Source organism: Chenopodium album, chromosome 19, assembly GCF_948465745.1.
Source record: "Chenopodium album chromosome 19, dcCheAlbu1.1, whole genome shotgun sequence".
NCBI classification, from domain to species: Eukaryota; Viridiplantae; Streptophyta; class Magnoliopsida; order Caryophyllales; family Amaranthaceae; genus Chenopodium; species Chenopodium album.
Genome location: NC_137852.1, coordinates 19,878,971 through 19,903,579, shown reverse-complemented (window position 1 = coordinate 19,903,579; position 24,609 = coordinate 19,878,971). Strand labels below are relative to the sequence as shown.

Here is a 24,609-nt window from a genome sequence, read left to right as displayed (position 1 = left end):
ACTTCTAATCTATTTATGGTTTTAGGAGCTCCATACACAAACATGAGATGTTTTATTTCATTACCCATCACCCATATTTAGAAAAAATAACATCACTACTAGAAAACAGGGAAATAGCGACGGACTACTTCCGACGGACCAAATATTTCGTCGGAAAAATCGAATTTTCCGACGGATTTAAATTCCGTCGGATATTTCCGACGAAATCTACAAATCCGTCGAAAATCCGTAGGAAATTTCCGACGGAATAAAAATCCGTCGAAAAATATGTGCTTTCCGACGGATATTTCCGTAGGAAATTACTTTTTCCGATGGATTTATAGTCCGTCGAAAATTTCCGACGGAATTTTCCGTCGGAATAATTTTTTTTTTTTAAAAGAAAACATAAAACCCTAGAAAGCCTAACCCATGTTCTATTTCCTCCTCTTCTCTCCCTTTGTCTCCTTATCTTTCCTCTTCTCTCTCCTCTCTCCTCTTCTTCTCTTTCGTTCTCACTCCTCTCTCTGAATATCACTCCCCTCTCTGAATCTCCTACTCATTCTCCTTCTTTCGATCTCGTTCTCCTGCTCATTCTCTCTCGTTCTTCTTCTCTATCTCTCCTCTACTCTACTTTCCCCTTAAATCTCCCACCATAGCCAACACTAACCACCAACATCAACAACGAACAACACTAGCAACACTGACATCAACACCACCATCACCAGCATCAACATCAACAACAATATTCATCTTTTTCGCCCTTATCCTCTCTATTCGTGCCTAAAACAAAGGTTTTCGGGTCAAATTCGACCATGAAAACTCTAGATCTAGAGTTTTTATGGTCGAATTTCGCCTTTAAAACCCAATTTCAAGGTTATGTGTGGTCAAATTAAGGTATGTATCTTTTTTTTCAATTTTGATTTTTTTTTGTTGTTTTATCAGATTTTTTTTTACAATTTCTAGTGGTGGAAGGTGGTTGTTGTTGGAGTTTAGGTTTTGTGGGTAATGGCTAAGGATATTTAATTTTTTCTTTAATTTTTTTTTGTTAATTTTTGGTGGTGACGGTTGTTTTCGGTTGCCACAGTGGTGGTTTTTAGGTGGGTGGTGGGGTGGTTTGCTTAGGTTGGGGGGTTTGGCCGAATTTGTAAGGGTTAGGGTTGTAGATCTAGGTTTGGTTTGGGTGGGCTTGGGTTAGGCGAGGATTCGGATCTTTTAGGGTTCTGATGGAGGTTTCGGTCGGCTGGTGTGGGGCTGGTGCTGTGAGGTGGTACGGGCTAGGTGGGTTGGGGTGGGGCTGGTGCTGTGCGGTGGCCGGTGGTGAGGGGTGGTGGGGGTAGGCTTTTTTTTTTGGTTGTTTTAGAGAATTTTCCGACGGAAATTCCGTCGGAATTTTCCGACGGAAATTCCGTCGGAATTTTCCGGCGGAATACAGTCCGTCGGAAACTTACGACGGACTTTCCTAGGCCCGAAAACCTCTTTTGACGGATTGGTTTCCGTCAGAAATTCCGTCGGAAAAGTGGTTCCGACGGAATTTTCGTCGGAAAAGTGTATTTTTACGACGAAGTATATTGCGACAACCAGTTCCGACGGAAATTCCGTCGAAAACAGGTTTTCGGACGGAAAATGAGGTGTTTGCGACAGGAAATTTCCGTCGTTATTTGGCTGTTTTCTAGTAGTGCATTATGAGAAACAAACTCTAAAATCAACCGAAAAGTAAAAAACCAAAAAACAAACAAACCACCACTAAGACCTACGGCGTCTGTCCTACAACGGCCCAAAAAGGAAACAAACACTAGTTTTTGTACAACAGTATCTACAAAAAGCATAGTTTCCATCAGAAAAACTACATCTAAACCGAAAGAGCGGATTAAAGACAAAATATACGGAATTTTAGGGGAGTCCGCTTGATCCAAACCCCTACAATTCCAAGCCGTTATCTTCATCCCGGCGTAGATGGTCTAGACCGGGAGACCACCGCGCCCTCAGAAGAAGAAGTGTATGAAGCACAAGCCGAGCTACCCTTAGGTTTCTTGTAAGGGATCAAACATAGAATAAACATAGAAAACACCCTTTAACACGAGCGTGTTTACCCTGTAAAATAGTAATTGGAGAAGCTGAAGGAGAAATTGTTTCACCCGACCTCTTCGCAGGACATCGATTAGCCACCTATTTCCACACCCGTGTACCCTTGTTTCTGATTTTACGAACTGAAGGAGAAAACTATGAGAATTTGCAGAGTGGGAAGATGATTCTTGATTGCTTACTAGAATAACAGGGGCCGAAATATGCTCTGCCTTAGGGGATAGTGGCGGCGAGCAGTCCATAGGTAATGCTTCATCTTCTTCGTCTTGAATCGGGGATTCAACTGAGGAAATGTTGTCAAGAGGGGTGTCGAAAATAATAGGGGTTACAAACTCGAACGCCTCCGTCAACGAATCAGCCGCGGGGGACTCCTCGGAGACTTCATTTGGAAAAGAAGCTGACAAAGATGGAACTGGAGATGCGTCTCCCCCTTGGGTAGCCTAGTTGATCGAGCCCTCTCTGAACGACTCTGCAAAAGTTGGCCCATTAGGACCCATGGGCGGGGAAGAGAAGCCTGTTACTAAATTTGTCTAGAGGGGACCTTACGGTCCATAAACGAAGGAGCAAACAAATCACTTGGACTGAAACCGAAAGTCTTGAGTGTCACAATTGGGCTTGCCCAACCTAGAATGAAATGAGAGCCGTATTAATTAAAAGGCACGTGAGTTGGAGAATGAACTTGAGAGAAAACAATACTGGCTTCCAAAGCCCAAGTATTTAATTGATGACTTAGAACATGCTGATACGTTCATCGAGAAGAAGCTTGAGGTCACCCAATGGGTTTCTAACATATCCTTTTACAAAAGACGACAAGTCTTTCCGCCAAACCTGTCTAACATTCCCTTACTAATCACGTGTGGGCTGCCCACCACGTGTATGCTCCAAATTCTAGCTGCCAACATAATGTCACGCGTTGCCTTCCCTGCTAGCATGAGTGATACGTGGTGCTTGTCTTGCTTCATGATTTGGGACCTCTAATTGCTCCCTAGTAGCTTTGTTAATTCCCAAATCCCGCCGGAGCACTTCATCTGTGCTAAATCTAAAAACACCTTCCGTCAGAGGAGGAAAAAGACCTGGAAGAGCAAGAGGGCGATGACAACCTGGTGGAAATGAAGAATCGAAACGGGTTCCGAAGAAGTATAGGGGAGGCCAGTAAAAAAAGTGTCATTATTTTGACGGATGGGAATCTGCCTAGAACTCCGACGAATTTTCTTTGTCGTGAAAACCGAACTATAATTCCCGTCCGAACCGTAGGAGTAGGGATAATACCATAAAGAGAATTTGAATATAAACTCGTATATGTTGGACTAAATAACACTCAACCAGTGATGTTATGGATACTACGAAAACGATTCTCCAAATGATAATTTATAGTAGCATCAGATTTCACACACGTGCGATCACCATGTCCGACAAAACTACACATTTTATAGAATCTAAACACACCTTCGTATTTAAAACAAACCCACGGGACTTGAATGCTAGTCGTGGGAAAGTAACAACCCGCAATCAAAGGTAATGACAAATCAACTAGAATTCTAACTCTAGGACGAGGAATAGGAAACTGACCCATGTCATCGTCGACCATAGTAATAACAGCCGCCGTGATATTTGGAGTAGGTGAAGGTTCATATTCAGAGGTACCGAAGCTTCGTGAAGGCGTTGGAGAACCACCAAGCTTCCTTTAAAATGAACCTAGCCTCGGTCATCCAACTGTTGCTTATCCTGCTCAGTACCAAGGTAGAAAATAAAATCCCTACCATAGGGGAAAACACGAAGAGGACCTCTAAGATGCCAAAAACAAGACCCCAAGCATTGAATAACCAATAAAGAGAACACTCGAGCATCCCATACCAATTACAGTGCAATTCCAATATATTTGAAATCCCTCTTCCAAAGGAGGAGGGATAGGGAAACCTTCACCAACAAGTGAGGGTTAACAAAGCTTTGGGAATCTAAGTAACGAGACATAACTAGAAGTAAAGCTTTGAGATGTGAGGAAGAAGAAAGGATTAAGGTTGGAGATTAGTGAAAGAAACAAAACCAAACGCAAATTGGTTGAGAAGTACAGAGGTTTTTCACTCACTTCGAACTTTCTCCTTTTAGAGAGTTTTTTTCTTAGAAATAAAAAATTATGTGCTTTCTCTATGTGTTTGTATTCTATATATGTGACCAATAAGTTTCACTAGTTTTTGGACTTCGTTAACGTTATAGAATTTTTCAATTATTCCTTTGGAGAAAATAAAAAACAAGTATTTAACGTGCTTTACAAAAAGTAGTCCAATGTTTCTTTCCCCAAAATAGAGCTTCCATATCTAGAAATCTAGAGGCTTCTAGTCATCTTCATCCTTTGTCCACCGTTTACCAGTGGCAATCACCATTTTCTTTTTCTTTTTTCAGAGAAATCAAAGGTTTATTTAAAGCTTAATTAATTGTTACTCAATCAGCCTGATTGTCTCCTTCCTTACACACAAAATCCCAAATCTAGTTAGAAAACCCCAGTTCCGATCAACAAGCCCTAATTCCCCAAATACATTACCCTTCTTTTGGAGTTACAATCAAATCCCAATTCCAATCAACAACCCAGTTTAATTTTTATATTTTTACCACCAAACTTCAAATTTTTTCACTGACTTTAAAAAAAAATGACCTAAATCCGAAAACCGCGACAAACAGCTTCGTCTCCTGCATCTCACCCCCATATAGTTTTTGGGAGATTTTTAGATCGTAGATACTTTCACAGACTCGTATTTAACACTGGGTAATAAACCAATGGATTAGGTTTGGGGATATCGTTTTCAAGGAGTCTTCCTCTTTCTTTGTGATGATGGCCGTGATAGAGATGCTATGCTTCAGTTGGGGTCAGCGGCTTACCATGTTGCCCTCCTAATTTTCAAGCCTTGGAATCAAGGAGATTCAATAAGGGATGTTACTTTTGATTATGACGCTATATGGGTTCACCTCGACGAGGTACCTCTAGATTATTGTGAGATAAGTGTCGTTAAACTAATTCTTGACCTTGTTGGTAAATTGCTTTGTACTGATGATTTCCTTCCTGGATCACTAAGATGTTCAGTTAGAGCAAAACTACAAATTCCTGTTTTTAAGCTATTGTACCCAGGCTTTCATCTAGACTGTGGAAACTCAAAGCCTAAATGGATTAATATTTGTAATGATAATATGGTTATTTTCTTCTCAAAGTGCAATAAAATTAGACATAAGAAAAATGTTGGTAGATTGAATCCTTGTGTATCCGGTCTTTTTGATGGTGATGAGCTTTCTTTATCTTCTAAGCCTCTTGGACATTGCCTCTCAAATAAGAAGATATGCCTAATGTGAGTTGCACGATGTATAACTAGTCAAGTAAATCTCTACTCTGTTTCTAGGAATTTGGCCTTACCACCGCATCATGTTACTTGTCAGATTTCAACAAATGGCATCACTTCCAAAAAAAGAACCATTGAGCTTGATTCTCGTGCCCTCATTGCCTCTAAGAAGAGGAAAACAACCCCTGAATCAATATCAACTTCTAACAACATCAAACCAAAACCATTAATACTTCCAATCCATAAAAAACCAACACCTAATCAAAACAATACCAATCCTGCCGTGACTTTTTCTTATAGTGGATTAAAAGTAAAAGGCTTGTTGACAGGAACCTTTGCTCACACTATCAAAAACCCTTACCTTTCCCAAATAGGTTTCAAGCAATTAATTCTCACTTGGCTAACGGATCAAATCCCCTCGTAGAGCATAATAGTTAACGACGGTACCAAGCCAAGGTGTATCATCTCAAACAGCCAAAACCTCCTTTTAAAAGGTTCTTTTCTCCAGTTTCCCTACAGTGGCATGAAAAATATGAGAATTGGGTCACCCTTTGTTTCCTTCTTTCAGATTTAATTGTTGAACAAGGACTTCATGATCTAGTTTCTACTACTTCGACATGCCTTGTCTCTTATAAAAAGCGTGAGGGTGTCTCATATTTGAACTCCTCCAATGTGTCTTCAGCGCACTCGGTGGCCTCCCCTAAAGAGCCACCCGAGTCGCGATGGAAGTAGCAACTTGGAATCATAGGAGCCTAAGACAAGCGGACTCCCCTAAAATTCCTTATATTATTTCACTAGTCCGCACTTTTGGTTTGGATGTTGGTTTTCTTATAGAAACTATTCTCCCTGTAAATTCGGTAGAACAAAAGCTAGCGTCTTTATCTTTTTTTGGTTCTTGCGGTGTAGATGCTATAAACCTTAGTGGTGGGTTGTTTATTTTTGGTTTGCACCCATGGTGCTAGTTCTTGTATATACCTCTCCAATTGAAGTTCTCTGTAAATATGTAGTGGGTAATGCAATTAAGTATCTCTTGTTTGTGTATGGTGCTCCCATGTAACTCAAAGGTTGGATGTTTGGTGGACTATTTCTGATATTTAAGCCTCTACCCCGAACGTGGTTTGATAGAGGATTTTAATCAGGTCGAATACCTTTCGGTTAAGGTTGGTGGTACAGTTCAATTCTGAGTAGACTGGATGTCATTGATTGGCGCTTGAACTTAGATTTGGTGGATGTTCCTTTCTTGGGACCACATTTTACTTGTACCAATAATAGGGCCAGTACAAACCCGACCTTTGAAAGATTGGATAGGGCATATGCCTCTCCCGCTTGGTTTAATGATTATTATGAAACAATGGTACAACATCAACCAATATTATTTTAAGAACATGCTGCCGTTGTTTTACCTGACTCGATGAGTCGAGATCTTAACTCTTATCCGTATAGAATAGAGAATTGGTGCTTAACGGCTAATGAGGTTTGCTCTATTGTTTGTTCCATTATATCCCATACTTTTATTAGTTCTCCAATGTATTCTTTGTCTCAAAAATTGTCTATTATTCGAAAGAAGTTGTTAGACATGTGTGTTTCTAATCGGAGAGCTTGGGGTATAAATTGGAAAACCTTGGTTTTTGAGGTTTCTCGGGCAGCGAATAATCTAGGTAATAGGGTTGATCAATATCTCTTTCTCAATACTAGGGAGGAGAAGATTACGGAGGCACATGCAACTTTCCTTTATTGGCATCAACGGGCTAAGATCAGATGGGATGCACAAGGAGAGAATCACTCTTATCTGCTCTTTTGTTTAGTTCAAGCTCTTCGTGACGTAATGTAATTCATTGTTTAAAAGACACGGATGGAAGCTGGATTACTGATTAAACAGTAATTAGGTCCATGGCAACTTCCTTTTATAAGGATTTGTGTTCGGTTTCAGATCCCTCTTTTGGCTCGGATTCCCCTCGCTGGGATCAGTTGCAGTTACCTTCATTGTCTTCAGAGCAACAAGATCAGTTACTGGTTCCATTCTCCTCAAGAGATTCAATAATCTATGTTCATCATAGATGATAACAAATCTCCTAGCCTCGATGGTTTCTCTTTAGCATTCTTTAAGTCTCATTGGCAAGTGGTGGGTTCTTCAATGGTTATTACGGTTTAGATTTCTTTGCTCATGGTTATATGCTGAAAGAGTGGAATCGTACTTTCCTTCCAAAAGTTAAATGTCTCGAGGTAGTGTCTCAATTTCGCCCCATCGGCCTTTGCAATGTATGATATAAGTGCATAGGTAAGTGTCTTACCAGTCGTCTTCGTTTGGTACTTCCCTCGTTGGTTTCAGATTTCTAGAATGCTTTTGTTCTAGGGTGGCTTTTATCCGACAGTGGCTTAATAGCTCATGAGCTTCTTGCTTTTATGAATGCTTCGAAAGCTAGAAAACGCTTTTATTATGTAGCTTTGAAGTTGGACATGAACAAGGCTTATGACCGTGTCCATTGGAATTTCTTATTCCGGGTTTTATGATTGTCTTGTTTTCCTTCATATTGGATTCACGTTATTTAACAATGTGTTTTCACAATGACATATCAGGTTTTGGTCGATGGGAATCCTTCCCCTAGCTTCAAGCCTAAATGTGGTCTTTGACAAGGTGATCCTTTTTTTTTCAAATCTGTTTGTTCTTCGTGTTGAAGTTCTTTCTGCTATGTTACTACAACGCAGGAATCCAAGGATTTCACAAAGTTCAATATGGAGCAGCTGGCAGGATCATTGATCACTCATGAACTTCACTTGAGTTCTAATACTGAAAGTTCCAAGAACTAGAGTCTTGCTCTAAAAGTACAAGACTGTAAAGAATCTGAATTTGATGAGGAAGAGATAGCAATGCTGGTAACAAGATTTAAAAAGATGATGAACAACGGGAAGTTTGATAAGAACAAGAAATGTACATGTTCCAAAGACCCTACCTATAATGTGGCTTAAAAGATCACTTCATCAGATACTGTCCACTTAAGCAGAATGATAAATGGAAGCTCAAAAGAAAGGAATAAGCCAAGGTGTCCAAAGCTTATAAGCCTTACTTCTTAAAGGATAATTTGAAGAAGGCTATAATGGCTTCCTAGGAAGATTTGGAATCTGAAGAAGAAGAAGATCATTCATCAGGAGAAACAACACATCTGTGTCTGATGGCCAAAACTGATGAAAAGGCAAAACTGAAGGCATACAAGGCTGAGGTAGTATGGTGTTCTTTTAATGAATAAAAACATTTCTCTAAAGAAAACTTGATACATGATGTGTTAGATATTCAGTAAAAATTAAAGGAATTGCATGTAACAAAGCAACAAAGTGACAAGGCACTCATAACTTACAAGGAACAAAGTGAATGGATAGACAATATGAAATTTGATGTTCAATATAGATTCTTTAGTCTTTTTGATGATAATGTCAAGCTGAAATTAACCATAGAGAGACTAAAGCATGATAACATACTTTTAAATGTGGAAATGTCCTTGTTGAAACTTAGTGGAGCTACTCCTAACTCCGAAGTTCCTCTTCTTGATCAATATCCGAATTTTGAAAAATTAAAACAGATTTAGAAGAATTAAAAGCAGATAAAGCAAGACTTGAGAGGTAACTTATTGAAAGAGCTAGGAAAGGCAAGCAACCTATAAAATATAAAGTTCCTGAATGGATTGCCAATGCTCAAACTAAGAGAACTGAAGGATTAGGTTACAAGAATTTCTAGAATGAAAAGAAGTATGTTGATCTACCTAGTAGTATTGTTTGCTATTTATGTGGTAATACTGGACATAAGCAAGTCAAGTGTCCTAAGAAAGAAAAGAGCACACTAAAGAATGAAAATCATGTTAAACATATTTGGGTTAAGAAAGTTGATCCTACATCTGTTACACAGGAAACAAAGGAAACTTGGGATCCTTACACTAACGTTTGATTCTTCATGCAGCTTCTAGTGAGGGGGAACAACACTTGGTACCTCGATAGTGGTTGTTCTAAGCACATGACTAGAGATAAATCTAGATTTCTCTCAATGGATGCCTACTATGGTGGGGCTGTGACCTTTGGTGATAATATGAAAGGAGATATAATTGGTATTAAAAAGTAGGAAGGTTAAGTTTTCATGCTATTGATAATGTATTTTTGGTTAAGGGTCTTAAACACAACTTGTTAAGTATTTCACAATTTTAAGACAAAAGGTTACTCAAGCTTTACTTCTAATAAGTGCAAAATCATCCACAATGGTACTGAAAACATTATTCTTGAAGGAACTCGTAAAGGGAAAACATATATTGTGGCTCTTAACACGGTTCCAAGCAATAGCTTGACATGTCTTAGTGTTATTGAGGATGACCCTCTCCTGTGGCATAAAAGATTTGGTCATGCATGTTTTACATTGCTTGATAAGCTTAGATCCAAGGAACTAGTGGAAGGACTTCCTTGTATTAAGTTCTTATATGATAAAGTATGTCATGCATGTGCTAGAGGTAAACAACTCATGTTTCTTTTAAACCTAAGAAGATGGTATGCACAAAAAGATCTTTGAAACTTATTCATATGGATCTCTAGGGTCTAATGAGAATCCAAAGCAAAAGTGGTAAGAAATATGTAATGCTTATAGTTGATGATTACTCGAGGTTTTCATGGGTATTCTTTCTTGTTAGCAATGATGAAAAGTTTAATGAGTTGTTGCATTTATGAAGAAAGAACAGAGAAGAACAGGTAACCAATTGGTGCATCTAAGGTTAGACCATGGAATAGAATTTGAAAACTCTAAGTTCGATAAATTCTGCACAGAACATGGAATGGATCAACTTCTTTGCCTCAAGAACACCACAACCAAATGGTGTGGTAGAACGCAAGAATAAAAGCCTTGAGGACATGGCCAGAACATTGCTGATCTCAAGTGGTCTACCTAGGAACTTTTGGGCAAAAGCATTGAATACAACATGTTATATTTTAAGTAGAGTATCTGTTAGGGCCATCACCAATAAGACTCCCTATGAACTCATCAATGGGAGTAAGCCTAATATTTCTTACTTTAAATCTTTTGGTTGTAGATGTTTAGTTCATAACAACGGTAAAAAAAACTTGGGAAATTTTAATGAACATAGTGATGAGGCAGTATTCTTAGGATATGCCTCAAACAATAAAGCTTATAGAGTTTATAATAAAAGAACAATTGTACTTCAAGGCAGCTCTCACTGTGCATCCACCGCGTGAGCTTATCCTACGACACGTGCCCATGGGGGCCGGAACTTCTACTGTAGGACGGCAATTAGGCGGTGGGCGCATGGGTCGCTTCTGCCTGGATTCTAACTTAGAGGCGTTCAGTCATAATTTGCAGCACACTATAGCTTTGCGCCACTGTCTTTTCAACCAAACGTGATTACCAATTGTGTGAATCAACAGTTCCTCTCGTACTAGGTTGAATTACCATTGCGACACTGTCACCAGTAGGGTAAAATTAACCTGTTTCACGACGGTCTAAACCCAGCTCACGTTCCCTACTAGTGGGTGAACAATCCAACACTTGGTGAATTCTGCTTCACAATGATGATAGGAAGAGCCGACATCGAAGGACCAAAAAGCAACGTCGCTATGAACGCTTGGCTGCCACAACCAATTTTCCCTGTGGTAACTTTTCTGACACCTCTAGTTTTAAATTCAAAAGGTCTACAGGATCTTTAGGCCACGCTTTCATGGTTCGTATTCGTACTGAAAATCAGAATTAAACGAGCTTTTACCCTTGTGTTCCACACGAGATTTCTGTTCTCGTTGAGCTCATCTTAGGACACTTGCGTTATATTTAAACAGATGTGCCACCCCAGCCAAACTCCCAACCTGACAATGTCCTCTACCCGGATCGGCCTGCAAAGCGAACCTTGGGTCTAAAAGGAGGGGCATTGCCCTACTTCCGACTCACGGAGTAAATAAAATTAACATTAAACGGTAGTGGTATTTCACTTGCGCCAAAGCTCCCACTTATCCTACACCTCTCAAGTCATTATACAAAGTCGGAGTAGAGGCAAGCTCAATAGGGTCTTCTTTCCCTTTTGATTCTACCAAGCATGTGCCCTTGGCTATGGTTTCGCTGGATAGTAGATAAGGACAGTGGGAATCTCGTTAATCCATTTATGCGTGTCACTAATTAGATGACGAGGGATTTGGCTACCTTTAGAGAGTCATAGTTACTCCCGCTGTTTACCCACGCTTGGTTGAATATCTTCACTTTGACATTCAGAGTACTTGGCAGAAATCACATTGCGTTAACATCCTCAAGGACCATCGCAATTCTTTGTTTTAATTAAACATTCGAATTCTCCTTGTCTGTACCAGTTCTAAGTTGACTGTTCAACGCCCGGGGAAGGCCCCCAAAGGAAGCGTTCCCATATCGTCCCCCAGCCCCTACGCGGCGACCCGCTCTCGCCACGGAAGTAGCTTGAGCAATCTGCCAATGGGTTCGGGACTGGGACCCCCGTGCCCTGATGTAGGCGTCGTTTGAAGCGCGCCTACGTTAAGCATGTGGTGAATATGCTTGGCACTTATAAGAAGTGGGAATTGACATTACGATTAGGGACAACGATTAGGGACAAGGAAATTAGGGAGCCTCCAACAAGTTATTAAGGAACTTGTAAACCGTTCACGGATCATAAAAGGCAACCACGAATAAGGGACAACGAAGGCAACAACGATTGACCCATGATAGTTACACCCCATTCCTAATCCATGAGATTACTAAATCCATATGGTTCGGAACCACAAAAAGAGGATCGGGGATGATGGTACGAAGTGAGTCATGGAGTCACATTATTCACCCTTATTGGCCTTTACTCGATTCTTATAATGAAAACCATTCTTGCGATCTCAAAAGCATACAAATAATATTCAATTCACTCCAAAATATTATTATGCTAAATAAGTTGAATATAAATGCAACATATAATTCTAATTATTAGTGATCACTTCAATTAAATAACAAGATTAAAAAGGAACCTAAACCGGTCGTCCACATTATCTTATTAGTCGTGATTTTCAATTGTATATTCCCTTTAACATGCAATAAGGTGATCATAAATAATAATAGAATATACATTAATATTGGAATCAATTTAACAATAATATCATTAGTCAAATCAAATAATAACCCTAATCATGATACTGGCAATAAGAATAATAATAAGTAATTAAGTTAATTAATTACTCACATTTTCCGCGTTCCTTTAAAATGCTACATCATGAGTAAATTGTTGGTTAATTTTAATAAAAATATGTCAAATCAAAATTAAATTAAATAAAAATTAGAGCTGATTTGGTCCAAACCCTTAGTTAATTATAACTTTCACGCCTTGGTTTAAGGACGGAACCTCGGGTCAAATATGGACTCCTTGAAGTGATTTGGGGAATTATAATGGAAGAATAATGAGGCTAGTGTTTAGGTTAAAGAGGGAGAAGAGAATGGTTTTTGATGTAGGGAGAGAGAGAGAATATTTTTTGGTGCCACGAACTGCAGAAAGGAGGAGGGGTATTTATAGAGGAAAAGAGTAGAGGGAACGCACGGAACCCTAAAAAGATCAAAAACCCTAATTTAAGGCTCCGCGACACGCAAGCTGACTGGCGCGACATGCCAAAAGCTGGCATGACACGTGACAAAATAGTGTGACGCAGGGAATTAGCAGCCCTAAAATGATAAAACTAGGTTTTACGCGGAGAAAACCCAAGAAATTTCCGTGTCACTACATGTGTCCTGTGACACGGCAAAATATGGAGTGACGCGGCAAAATATGGAGTTAACGCATCAAAATATGGAGGTACGCGGGACATTTTTTGCGTCAAAGTTTATAAGCGCATGAGAAAAGGAACGCAGAAAAAACACGGGAAAGCACCGTGACAAGTGAACAATAACGTGTGACGGTACCAGGCGCAGTGTCACGCCAATTTAGCTTTATGCGCGATAATTCCAGTTTTTAACACGTTTGTAAAACTATGATAACTTATGATCCGTAACTCGGAATAAGGCATATAGTATATCATTGGAAATCTTATCAAGTCTACTTTCCAACATAATTTGAATCAGGTCAAAATTATTTGTAGATTTTAAGATATGACTGTTTTAAGTAGAAGGGTGTCGGTTTTGGGCCGCCTTTAGTGTTTGACTCATATCTTCTTCGTTAAAAATCGGAATTGAGCTTGATATATAGTTGGAAAGCTTATTTCAAGGCTTATCCAACCAAATAATAATTGGATCAAAATTATAGGGTCACAAAATCAGTTTCCCTCGGTTTTGTGATTTAGATACGAAGAGTGGAAAGTTATGGTGTGGAGAAATGGGCTAAGAATTGAGTTGGTTTTTGAAATGTATTGAATGGAAATATGGATTAAGCACTCCAAAGGTTAAATACTCAACCCGACCAATAATGGCGGTGAAGGGTTGTTCATCATCGGGTTTCGTTTTGGGGAGACATTTTTAGGTTTCTATACCAGCCCTCAGAGCCAATCCATTTCTCGAAGTTACGGATCCATTTTGGTAACTTCCCTTGCCTACATTATTCCCTCGACCAGAGGTTGTTCACCTTGGAGAGCTGATGCGATTATGATTACGACCGAGCATGGTCGGCACTCGGTCCTCCGGATTTAAAGGGCCGCTGGGGGTGCACCAGACACCACAAACCGTGCAGTGCTCTTCTAGCCGCTGGACCCTACCTCCGATTGAGTTAATTCCAAGGTGGGCAAGCTGTTAAACAGAAAAGATAACTCTTCCCAAGCCCCCCGTAGAATTCTCTGGACTTCCTAACGTTGTCGTGAACCGCCACGTCCAGGTTCGGGAATTTTAACCTGATTCCCACGCGCTATCGGACAGGATTCCCCCATCTCTTAGGATCGACTAACCAATGTGCAAGTGTCGTTCACATGGAACCTTTCCCCTCTTCAGCTTTCAAAGTTCTCATTTGGATATTTGCTACTACCACCAAGATGTGCACCAACGGCGCTCCGCCCTAGCTCAAGCCACAAGTTTTGCAGCAACGGCTGCGCCCTCCATCTCATCGGAGCCTGGCACTTGCCCCGACGGCTAGGTATAGGTCTCGCGCTTCAGCGCCATCCATTTTCGGGGCTAGTTGATTCAGCAGGTGGATTGTTACACACTCCTTAGCGGATTTTGACTTCCATGACCATCTACTTGTTGTCTTAATCGACCAACACCCTTTGTAGAATCTAGGTTAGCGTGTAGTTGGGCACTGTAACCCAGCTTCCGGTTCATCTTGTGTCGCCAGTTTTGCTTACCAAAAATGACCCACTTGGAGCTCTCGATTTGGCAATACATAATTTACCCCTTTTAACCCATAATATTTATTGAACCATTTCACTTAACCTTATTTTTTTCTTCTTATATTCACTGATCCATATTACACTATATAATTAATTTAATTCAAGTTTTACAACCACCCATATTTTTAGATATGCTTTCCCTTTGTCTTAATTTATAAAAATAATAAATGTTGAGAGCATTATGTATAGTAACATGTGGTATACTAAAAAAATTATACATTATTGTTTAACTTGGAAATAACTTTTTTTTTTTTTTGGTGCAACCTTGGAAATAACTAATTACGTGGGAGTTTGAGAGATTCATTTTAGTGAACATTTCTAAATCACTGTGCGTGATTTATGAGTCTAGAGGTGTCAATTCGGATAACCGAATAGAGTTTGGGTCGGGTCTGTTCGGGTCGGATTTGTTCGGGTCGGAATTATCCTTTTAACTCGGATCGGGTTGGATCGGGTCAAATTCAAGTCGGGTCAAATTTGGGTCATGGTCTATTGAGTCCGGGTCGTATATGGGTCGGGTCAACTCCAGATCGGTTTACTTTCGGTTCGGATAAATTTGGATCGGGTTTAAAACGGGTTTAACCGGAGAACTTCGGGTCGGATGAATTAGGTCGGGTTGATTACGGTTCGGATGATTTCGGTTCGGTCAAGTTCGATTTGATTAAGATAAAGTTGATCCGTTGATTCATTAAATGGTTAGTTTCAATTCAATTCCTTTTTGTGTTTGGCTAAATTTTGGTCGAGGTGACCAAATTATCCAAATAAGGTTATTTATAATCTAGAGATATTATTGAGTTTTTACCTTATTATTGGTTCAAAATGATTATTAATTATGAAGCACGAAGTTTTAATTTTCTCATTTGATAAAGTTATGTATAATTTTTATCTTAAAGGAAAATTGAAATTGAATAATCGATAACTTATCATATCTATATAAGTAAGACCGGGCTAGTGATATATTGATGAGTAATAGTTACATATGGTGATATATATAAAAAAGAATATCAATTTTTTAAGGTTATTACAAGGTTACAACTCTTCATCAATTGTACAATCTTACAAGGTTATGAGTTCTGTACTATTAGTTTAGTTTATTACTAATTCAATTTGTATAAGATATTTGTTAGAGTTGTTAGATTTACTTTATTACTAATTCAATTTTTATATTAAAAACTTGACATTATACATATTGATAGTTAATTGTTACAATGTACATTCTTTCTATTTGAGTATAAATTATTGCATGTGTATGTAGTGTGTATATAACCGTACGATATATAATGCCTATAATTCTAGATTAATGCACAGTTGTAGAGGAAGTAATAATGAAGAAATATTATGTATTTCTTTATAGTAAAAAAGTTAACTTATTAATAATTAGTAAATATATAGTATAAGAACTTGAATAAAAAAGTCAATAATCAATTATAGTAGGGTTAAATTCTGATCGGGTAACAATCAAATCGAGTTAAAATCAGGTCGGGTTAATATCAGTTCGGGTCAAAACAGATCGGATTTAATAGGTTATTTATCAGGTCAATTTCGGATCGGGTTGAGCTCAGGTCGGGTCAAATCGGTTCGGGTTAAGTTCAGGTCGGGTCAAATCGGATTCGGGTTGAGTTCAAGTCGAGTCAAATCAGTGCTGGGTTAAGTTCAGATCGGGTCAAGTTCGGATTCGGGTTGAGTTTAGTTCGGTTACAGTTCGGGTTTGGGTCTTGAATTTCTCGGATCAAATCGGATCGGTTATAGTTCGAAACGGATAATTTTTTTCGGGTCGGTTCGGGTTTGACACCTCTATTTATGACTGTAATCCACTTTGTAGTAATAATTACAGCTTTAATGATCGAATATATACATTTTTAAGTCTCAAAAGTCAAAAACATCATCTTAAAAAATCAAAGGAAGTATAATCTAGTAATTATGCTTGTTATGGAGTAACGGGGAACTAACCTTAAACCATTGCAGCTCTAGTTGAACTTGTAAAGCAGCTCGAGAGTTCAATGTAAGCCGATCTTGATGGGGCAACTGGCCAGCTAAATGTAATATGTTGTTATCCTGCTTGTCGATATACTTTGTAACTAAATGCTTGTAATCACTCATCTGATAAATTAGATTAAAAACATTTTCTCGGCGATGTAAAACAGCCAATTGAAATATGTTATGGTTCTCCTTATTGACAACCCAAATTGCATAAGGAAATGCTTCTACAATTAGTTGTATGATCTCAGGGGTGCCTAAATGGGCCGCTGTTAGTAGTGGTTGCTCAAACATACTAAAAGCTTCAGCATCATCCAACTGCAGAATCTCCAAGCACAATTTTTTAACAAGTTCAATTGCCCAATAATATTTTTGAGCTGCACCCAAAATGTAAATTCAAATGGTTAATCAAGAATCTTTATTTTCTTGTAACAAGAAAAAAGTCATCGTTTAGAGAAGAATTAAAAATTTAGTAGGAAAAATAGTAGATTGGATTTGGTCATGAAGATTGGTGTTTTTTTTCAAGTAAACTTCTTGAGTAATCCAATCGTTCCTCTTTCCATATTTTACCAAAGTGATTTATATGTGTTGAACTGATAGTCTGATATTATTGTTGTGCAATAAAACTTATTTTTACATTTTTTTTTTCTACTTTCTCCGTTTGGTGAAAGTTGCAAAGTGTAGAGAATGGCACTATTCATGTTGTCACATTTGGGCACAGGCCACCTAAATTAATATAAGGTAAAATATAATCATGTAAGATCTTCTTAGATTCATACAAATTTACCAATTTATGATATCAACTGTTTATATTTTCTTCCATACTGTAAGAGTTGACGAGCGTTAAAGTCAAAATGTTGCAACTGAATAAAAACCGAGGAGCTATTATATTTGTTCTTTAGTGTTACTGATTGATTTTTACCAATTTAAACATTTTTTTCGTTAAACTAAACTTTATTTTGCTTAACTTAATTAACTTTTACAAAAATTAAACTATTTTAATTGTACTTATTTTTTTTTTTTTGTACAAAATATTGTTTGACTAATGTTAATGATAGATATCATAGTTATGATAATATTTTTCGGTGATTAGGATAATATTTGTACTCCCTCTGTGTTTTTTTAAGTGTTACAGTTTAATTGGCACATAGTTTTAAGCAATATAATTGACTTAAATAAAAAAAGAAATAAGTGGGGTAGTTGAAGTTTTAAAAAATTGTAAAAGAAAGATAGTGGGTTAATAGTTTATTGAAAAGTAATGAATGTGAGAGTAAAGATATAATTTAAAAAAATAGCAGTGGGTTTGGGTGGGGACCATGAGATGAGGGAGATATAATCATAGTTTATTTCAATGTAGCTTTTTGCCAAAAAAAAGAAAGTGTAACACTTATTAAAACACGGCTAAATTTGATAAGTGTAACACTTATTCAAACACGGAGGGAGTACATATTTTGTATTCTGATTGTATTAGGATTATATTATGAGTCTTGTAAACTCTATATATATTGATTTTTGTAAGGCATATATATATATCAATTAGTGGTACACACTCTACATTGAGGAGTTTTCCCGAAATCCAACATGGTATGACAACTTTAGGTTTTTGAACAAGCTTCCGCAATTATATATTTTTGTGGTCCAGCTATATTTAATTTTTATACTACCTATAGATTTCACATGGCATAGTTTCCTCACCGTTTTCTAGTACTGCAATTGGTGCTTTAATTCCTAGTGCTGTCAAATTTCAAACCAAAACCGTCAAATTGCCCGAAACAAACCGACTGTCACGGGAAAATTTGAGGACTAGTTTTTTTTTTTCTAAGTTAGGGACCAAGGAGGTTCCCGTGATGGCGTCTAGACCAAGCCTAGACCAGCCTAACAATCACACACAGAAGACAAACGCACACAAGGAAGAGACAAGCACCTACAACGAGGAACACTTTATTAATTTCGTGGCTTTACAAATTACAAGGAGTTCTCTCTCTAGATTCTCTCTCTAGAGCTCCCAAATTCGATGCCCAGCAAATGAATGCCTTGGCCTATTTATAGGCACTGACTACAGCCCAGTCAGGTAGGAAAAACTACCCACTATGCCCACTACACCCATGATCTAGTAACTACCCACTACCTTGGATGCTTACTTGGATGCATCTGGACTTGGCCACATACTCGAGGAGTTATCCACGGTCAGCATACAATTGTAACCGCTTGGTAACCGTCAAGCCCCACTATGCCATGCCTCCGTATTTCAAGGAGGTTGCATCAGTGTGCTTGAGTGGCGCTCAACCGTCTGTAAGTAACTGCCCACTCTCTTAGTGCTTCTATTTTCTAGGGGCCACTAAGTGGGTGGTATAACTTCCATCTGATGTGGCATTATCCCCTCAGAATAACTACCCACGTCCATGGTTACACCCCACTACTCTGGAGTCCCTATTTTATAGGAACCGACTCCGGAGTGGTTAACCGCGTCACCGTTTGACCACGTCAAAGATCCGGTCAACTTAACTGTTGGTCAGCCCACCAACATCGTGGTCCTATATTTTGGGAACCATACTTAGCCACGTGCACCCTCAGCATAACCGTTCCGACAATTTAGGGAGAGTGGTGCATCGTGGGTGGTTACCTCAACCGCCCACAACTTCCACCACTTAGCCAATCTCTAGATTCAAGGCAACCGTATGCAACCGTGATGGCTAAGCATAACCGTCAAGGAGTCCCTACTACTTATAGTCCACTAAGGAAAGCTTTGGGTAGACAATCTACAAGCCATGGTCGTTCCTTAGCATCTAGCGATTGGCCACGTAAGTCCATGGTTTCGTCGAAGGCACCAAAGACATCGTTAACCCGGGCCGCCCTTGTTCCTCCATGCCGGAGCCACTACGGTTATAACCATAGAGGCCCCTTAGCACGATCCCAAGAGCATCCCTTAGTCAAACCACGCGCCATCTAGCAAGCATGCACCGTACTAAGACCTCGGCCTTCGTTAGTCAACCCGCACCCATCCTAGTCGGGACCACTGAGTCGGTTTGTCCTATCGAGTGTCCACCATAGCCATCCATATGTGCTATGGTCCCCATAGGCCATCCTATGTCCAAGACCATGCCCAAGGCCCCTAGCCTTAAGGCCACCCTTGGTCAGCCACTGACCCCTTGAGTGAGCACTCGCCCCCTATAGAGCTTTATATGGTACTAGCCTAAAAACCCTAATGAACACCCAACTGACAGTAACACAGTAATGGGCTCTCGAGCCCAACCTTGACCCTAAGGCCATGTATGATCTATTAGGGTCCCAATAAGTCCCCTCAATAAGTATCAAAGGTTTTTATGGAGTTTTTCTCAACTAAACAATCCGGGAATCTTTTTAGTGCGCGCGCGCATGCTAGTCTAAGGCCCATGGCCTAGCCAACTATGGCTTGGCTAGCACCATGGCCTAAGCACTGGGAGGCCATCTATATTAACCTCACATGCCCTAGGCATGGTAGTGAGCTATTCTAGCCTCACTTGGCTCGTCCGTTCCGAACCGAGCATACACTTGCTCATGTGGGCAAGTGAGAATCCGAAGGCCTTGCGCGCCTATTCGGGGTGGTCGACGACTTTGCCAAGGTCGACCGAAACGATTGTGAGAAACCTCCCCCACCAAAAGAGCTTGATGTCCTCGTCAAAAGGTCGAGAAGGTAGATTGTATCACTATCTATGCTTTCCCCAACGAAAGCCCTTCCCACCCATAGCCTCTTTGGTTAGAGGTTACTAGCCACACCGTTAACCTCGACGATACCTTTTTGTATCATCTTTGGACCATGATTCCCTTACTTGGGCTTAGCCATGCCTCGCATGACTTGCCTACTTGACACCCGGTTGGACGACCTTGTAATCCCAACGTGTACTGGGCTGCATCATAAGTCCATCTGAATTTACCCTTGTCCAATATTCCTTAAAAAGCCGGCACGGAACGCCTTGGACTTCCTTTCATTTAAAGTGATCTCATAGGGTTGCTCCATATCCATGGAGCCTTGTGAGACATTTCACATCTCTCCCAAAGGCCACCCCTCACTCGGGTTAACACCACTTTGGGCCAAAGTGAAGGCACACTCTTGCCATACACTTGCTTGGAAGTGCTCATGTGCCCGGGGATCCACATGCAAGCTCTTTCACCAAGACTTCCGTTAGCCCTCAGCTAACCTCGATTTAGTCGGCGGCAATCGTCATTGCTTCCTATCCGACTCATAATCATTCGCAATGATTGATGGTCCGTAGACCAGCTTATCATTTGAGCTTCACCATGGTATAATTTCCGTTGAGTCCACTCAACGTTTCTCATCTTCTCATGAGAAACGGTGGCAGCAAGGTCCCAACTTAATCCACCCATTACACGAACATGTTCTGAATTAACTCTTCAAGCATGAACTTTCTAGTCATAGCAATGCTTATGGACATAAGAACACCTTTCATTGTTTAAACTTCCACAGACTATAATTCGAACGCTCCATCAGATGGTAGAAATATCCCCTTGATTAGCCCCAAGTACTAAGTGACCGTAGTCAAGACTATTCTCTTGACATCCCAACTCACTTATACGTATGGCATGTCTTAGGCAATATACATCGCATCCAAGATGGTGTTGCTTCCAGCAATGTTTGTGGCCACTCCACAACTGTTCGACTCTAATAGTCAACCAAGTTTAAGCGATCAAAGGTACATCCTTACCCGATCAAGTATCATTCGCATAGCATTACTTTTGAAGGTTTTCGAACTTTGTTCGCCTCAAGGATTTCACTCTTACCTTGAGTACCCAAGCCACTCTACTTGGGCCCTTGGTTGCCCATAGGCCTAACCAAGGCATCATCGACCCTTCATGGTCGTCAAAGGCTCTCCCACCTTTGATTTGGGTTATTTGAGCGAGGATAACACGCATCTGGCTACAAGAATGTCGTCCTCGGCAGACCCTCACCTCATATGCCCAACCCTTAGCAAGGAAATGGCGTCACGTGGCCATGCTCCATGGTCTATCCATGGTTTTGCTATATCAATAACCCTTCGCAAGGGTAATCTGCAATGCCTGGCCTTAAAGTCATTCTCTCTATGCCTTAGACTTCAAGTCTATCATGGGTGCAATGCCCTAGTTGCAAGGATTCTCGCTGTCATCCACTCTTATACTAAGAGGTTCCCATGGTTCATCTCAGAACTTTGACATTCAGATTGACATGGTACTCAACGACAAAATGCCCAACTACATGGGACTTTGCGTTGCTTTCCTTAGCTTGCTCACCGTTCCAAGCTAAGTTTGCAAAGTTTAACAACTCTGCCAACGGTTTTCATCGGAAGGATCTTGCCTCATCAATAGCATCTATCCCTTCGACATCCCCACTTATACTTTAAGAATCGGGCGTAACCCCCAGCTTAACTTCCAACCTTTGTAGGATGTCCCCATTCCGGTTGGAATTCTCAAAGGTTTAAGTGTGATACGCAAGGAACTTTATTGCTATAAAGGACTTATCGCTCAACTTCCCCATTCTTTGCACTTGCCTTGTTTTAAGTCAGTTTCATGGGTGGAGTGGCACCTCGTGCACACTTCCGGCTTAAAATCAACACATCGATTAAGCTAGTGTGTTATCGCATAACACACCGTGACTATGAAAACAGGCAATGTATAAAACCGAAAGCAACATTTTCTTTTCATTAAAACTTCAATTTACAATTTTCATATGTACATAAAGTAAACGAAATTCAAACGTAAATGAAAAGACAACATAACTAACAACAATGAGCATAAATAGATTAAATCCTCACATAGGATATACCCTTAGCTTTCATGGACCGAAGGGACCAAAATCAGTCTTGAACTTGGCATACTCGGGGGTGGTCGGGTTATACTCCGGTGAAGGAATCACCATGTTTCCCTCATCATCACTGAAGTGATACCCCTTCCAACTAGGAAAGCTCTTAGCCCTAGCCGGGGCATCATCTACACTCTCATCCTCCGAGTCTTCAAGGTTGATCACCTCCACAGCCTTGGTCGCCACCTTGATGAGGTTGGACGCTTGTGCCAATTTCTTAGACCTTTCCTTAGGGACAGCATCCACTTTGCTTTCTTGTGTTGGAGGATCTTCAATCCACCCACCTGCATTAGCAACAATGGCATTACAAGGAACAAAGTTAGTCACCGAAGCTACTTCCATCCTTGGAGAGGGGACTTGTGAGATGAAGTTGCTGCTAACATCCCACACGCGGCTGCACCACTTCTCCATGACTTCCGCCTGGCGGTCATCCATGGAGAACATCTCTCCAGCCTTTACCTGATCCCACCACGAAGACCATGGGTCTTCAAGGCTAAACCCCAATTTCTCTCGGTTTTCTTTCACAAGGGCCTTTAGCTGGCTAAGGGACAGCCATGGGTCACTCGAGTGAAGTACCTCTCCAGCTAGATCACCCAGGTAGGTCATCACCTTGGCTTACAAGGAGTCCTCATCTAGGAGATCTTCGAGTTCCTTCGTGGGTTGAGGGGTGTGAGCCCTCGGAGGAGGCACGCAACCACTTGATTCCCCAGCAACAGCACGAAGGGGCTTGGCTGCAATCGGGCTCACTGACACTCCCATAGGAATGTCCCTTGTGAAGGTTAGCTTTCTAGCCGTGGGGTTCGACACTAACCAAGCTTGCTTCACTGATCGAGAGGGAGGAGGTCCCATTTTGTTGCGTCGCTTAAATGGAACTTGCCTTTCCGGCAGGTCGGACCAAATTGTCACGGGAAAATTTGAGGACTAGTTTTTTTTTTCTAAGTTAGGGACCAAGGAGGTTCCCGTGATGGCGTCTAGACCAAGCCTAGACCAGCCTAACAATCACACAAAGAACACAAACGCACACAAGGAAGAGACAAGCACCTACAACGAGGAACACTTTATTAATTTCGTGGCTTTACAAATTACAAGGAGTTTCTCTCTCTAGATTATCTCTCTAGAGCTCCCAAATTCGATGCCCAGAAAATGAATGCCTTGGCCTATTTATAGGCACTGACTACAGCCTAGTCAGGTAGGAAAAACTACCCACTATGCCCACTACACCCATGATCTAGTAACTACCCACTACCTTGGATGTTTACTTGGATGCATCTGGACTTGGCCACGTACTTAAGGAGTTATCCACATTAAGCATACTCTTGTAACCGCTTGGTAACCGTCAAGCCCCACTATGCCATACCCCCGTATTTCAAGGAGGCTGCATTAGTGTGCTTGAGTGGCGCTCAACCGTCTGTAAGTAACTGCCCACTCTCTTAGTGCTCCTATTTTCTAGGGGCCACTAAGTGGGTGGAATAACTTCCATCTGACGTGGCATTATCCCCTCAGAATAACAACCCACGTCCATGGTTACACCCCACTACTCTGGAGTCCCTATTTTATAGGAACCGACTCCGGAGTGGTTAACCGCGTCACCGTTTGACCATGTCAAAGATCCGGTCAACTTAACCGTTGGTCAGCCCACCAACATCGTGGTCCTATATTTTGGGAACCATACTTAGCCACGTGCACCCTCAGCATAACCGTTCCGACAATTTAGGGAGAGTGGTGCATCGTGGGTGGTTACCTCAACCGCCCACAACTTCCACCACTTAGCCAATCCCTAGATTCAAGGCAACCGTATGCAATCGTGATGGCTAAGCATAACCGTCAAGGAGTCCCTACTACTTATAGTCCACTAAGGAAAGCTTTGGGTAGACAATCTACAAGCCATGGTCGTTCCTTAGCATCTAGCGATTGGCCACGTAAGTCCATGGTTTCGTCGAAGGCACCAAAGACATCGTTGACCTGGGCCGCCCTTGTTCCTCCATGCCGGAGCCACTACGGTTATAACCATAGAGGCCCCTTAGCACGATCCCAAGAGCATCCCTTAGTCAAACCACGCGCCATCTAGCAAGCATGCACCGTACTAAG

General features: G+C 40.6%; 1 protein-coding gene and 1 pseudogene across 1 annotated transcript in view; both read right to left on the bottom strand.

Moving 5' to 3' along the window:
* Positions 1-24,609, bottom strand: part of LOC145594152 (uncharacterized) — a 45,743-nt gene that overhangs the window by 6,219 nt on the left and 14,915 nt on the right. Inside the window, exons 4-5 of the mRNA XM_081650489.1 lie at positions 22,503-23,105; positions 16,662-17,065 (exon numbers count right to left, since the gene is read on the bottom strand). Coding sequence (XP_081506615.1) covers positions 16,662-17,065; positions 22,503-23,105 — 1,007 coding nt within the window. The remainder of the gene's footprint in view (positions 1-16,661; positions 17,066-22,502; positions 23,106-24,609) is intronic.
* On the bottom strand, positions 10,590-13,943 carry LOC145596380 (25S ribosomal RNA; annotated as a pseudogene).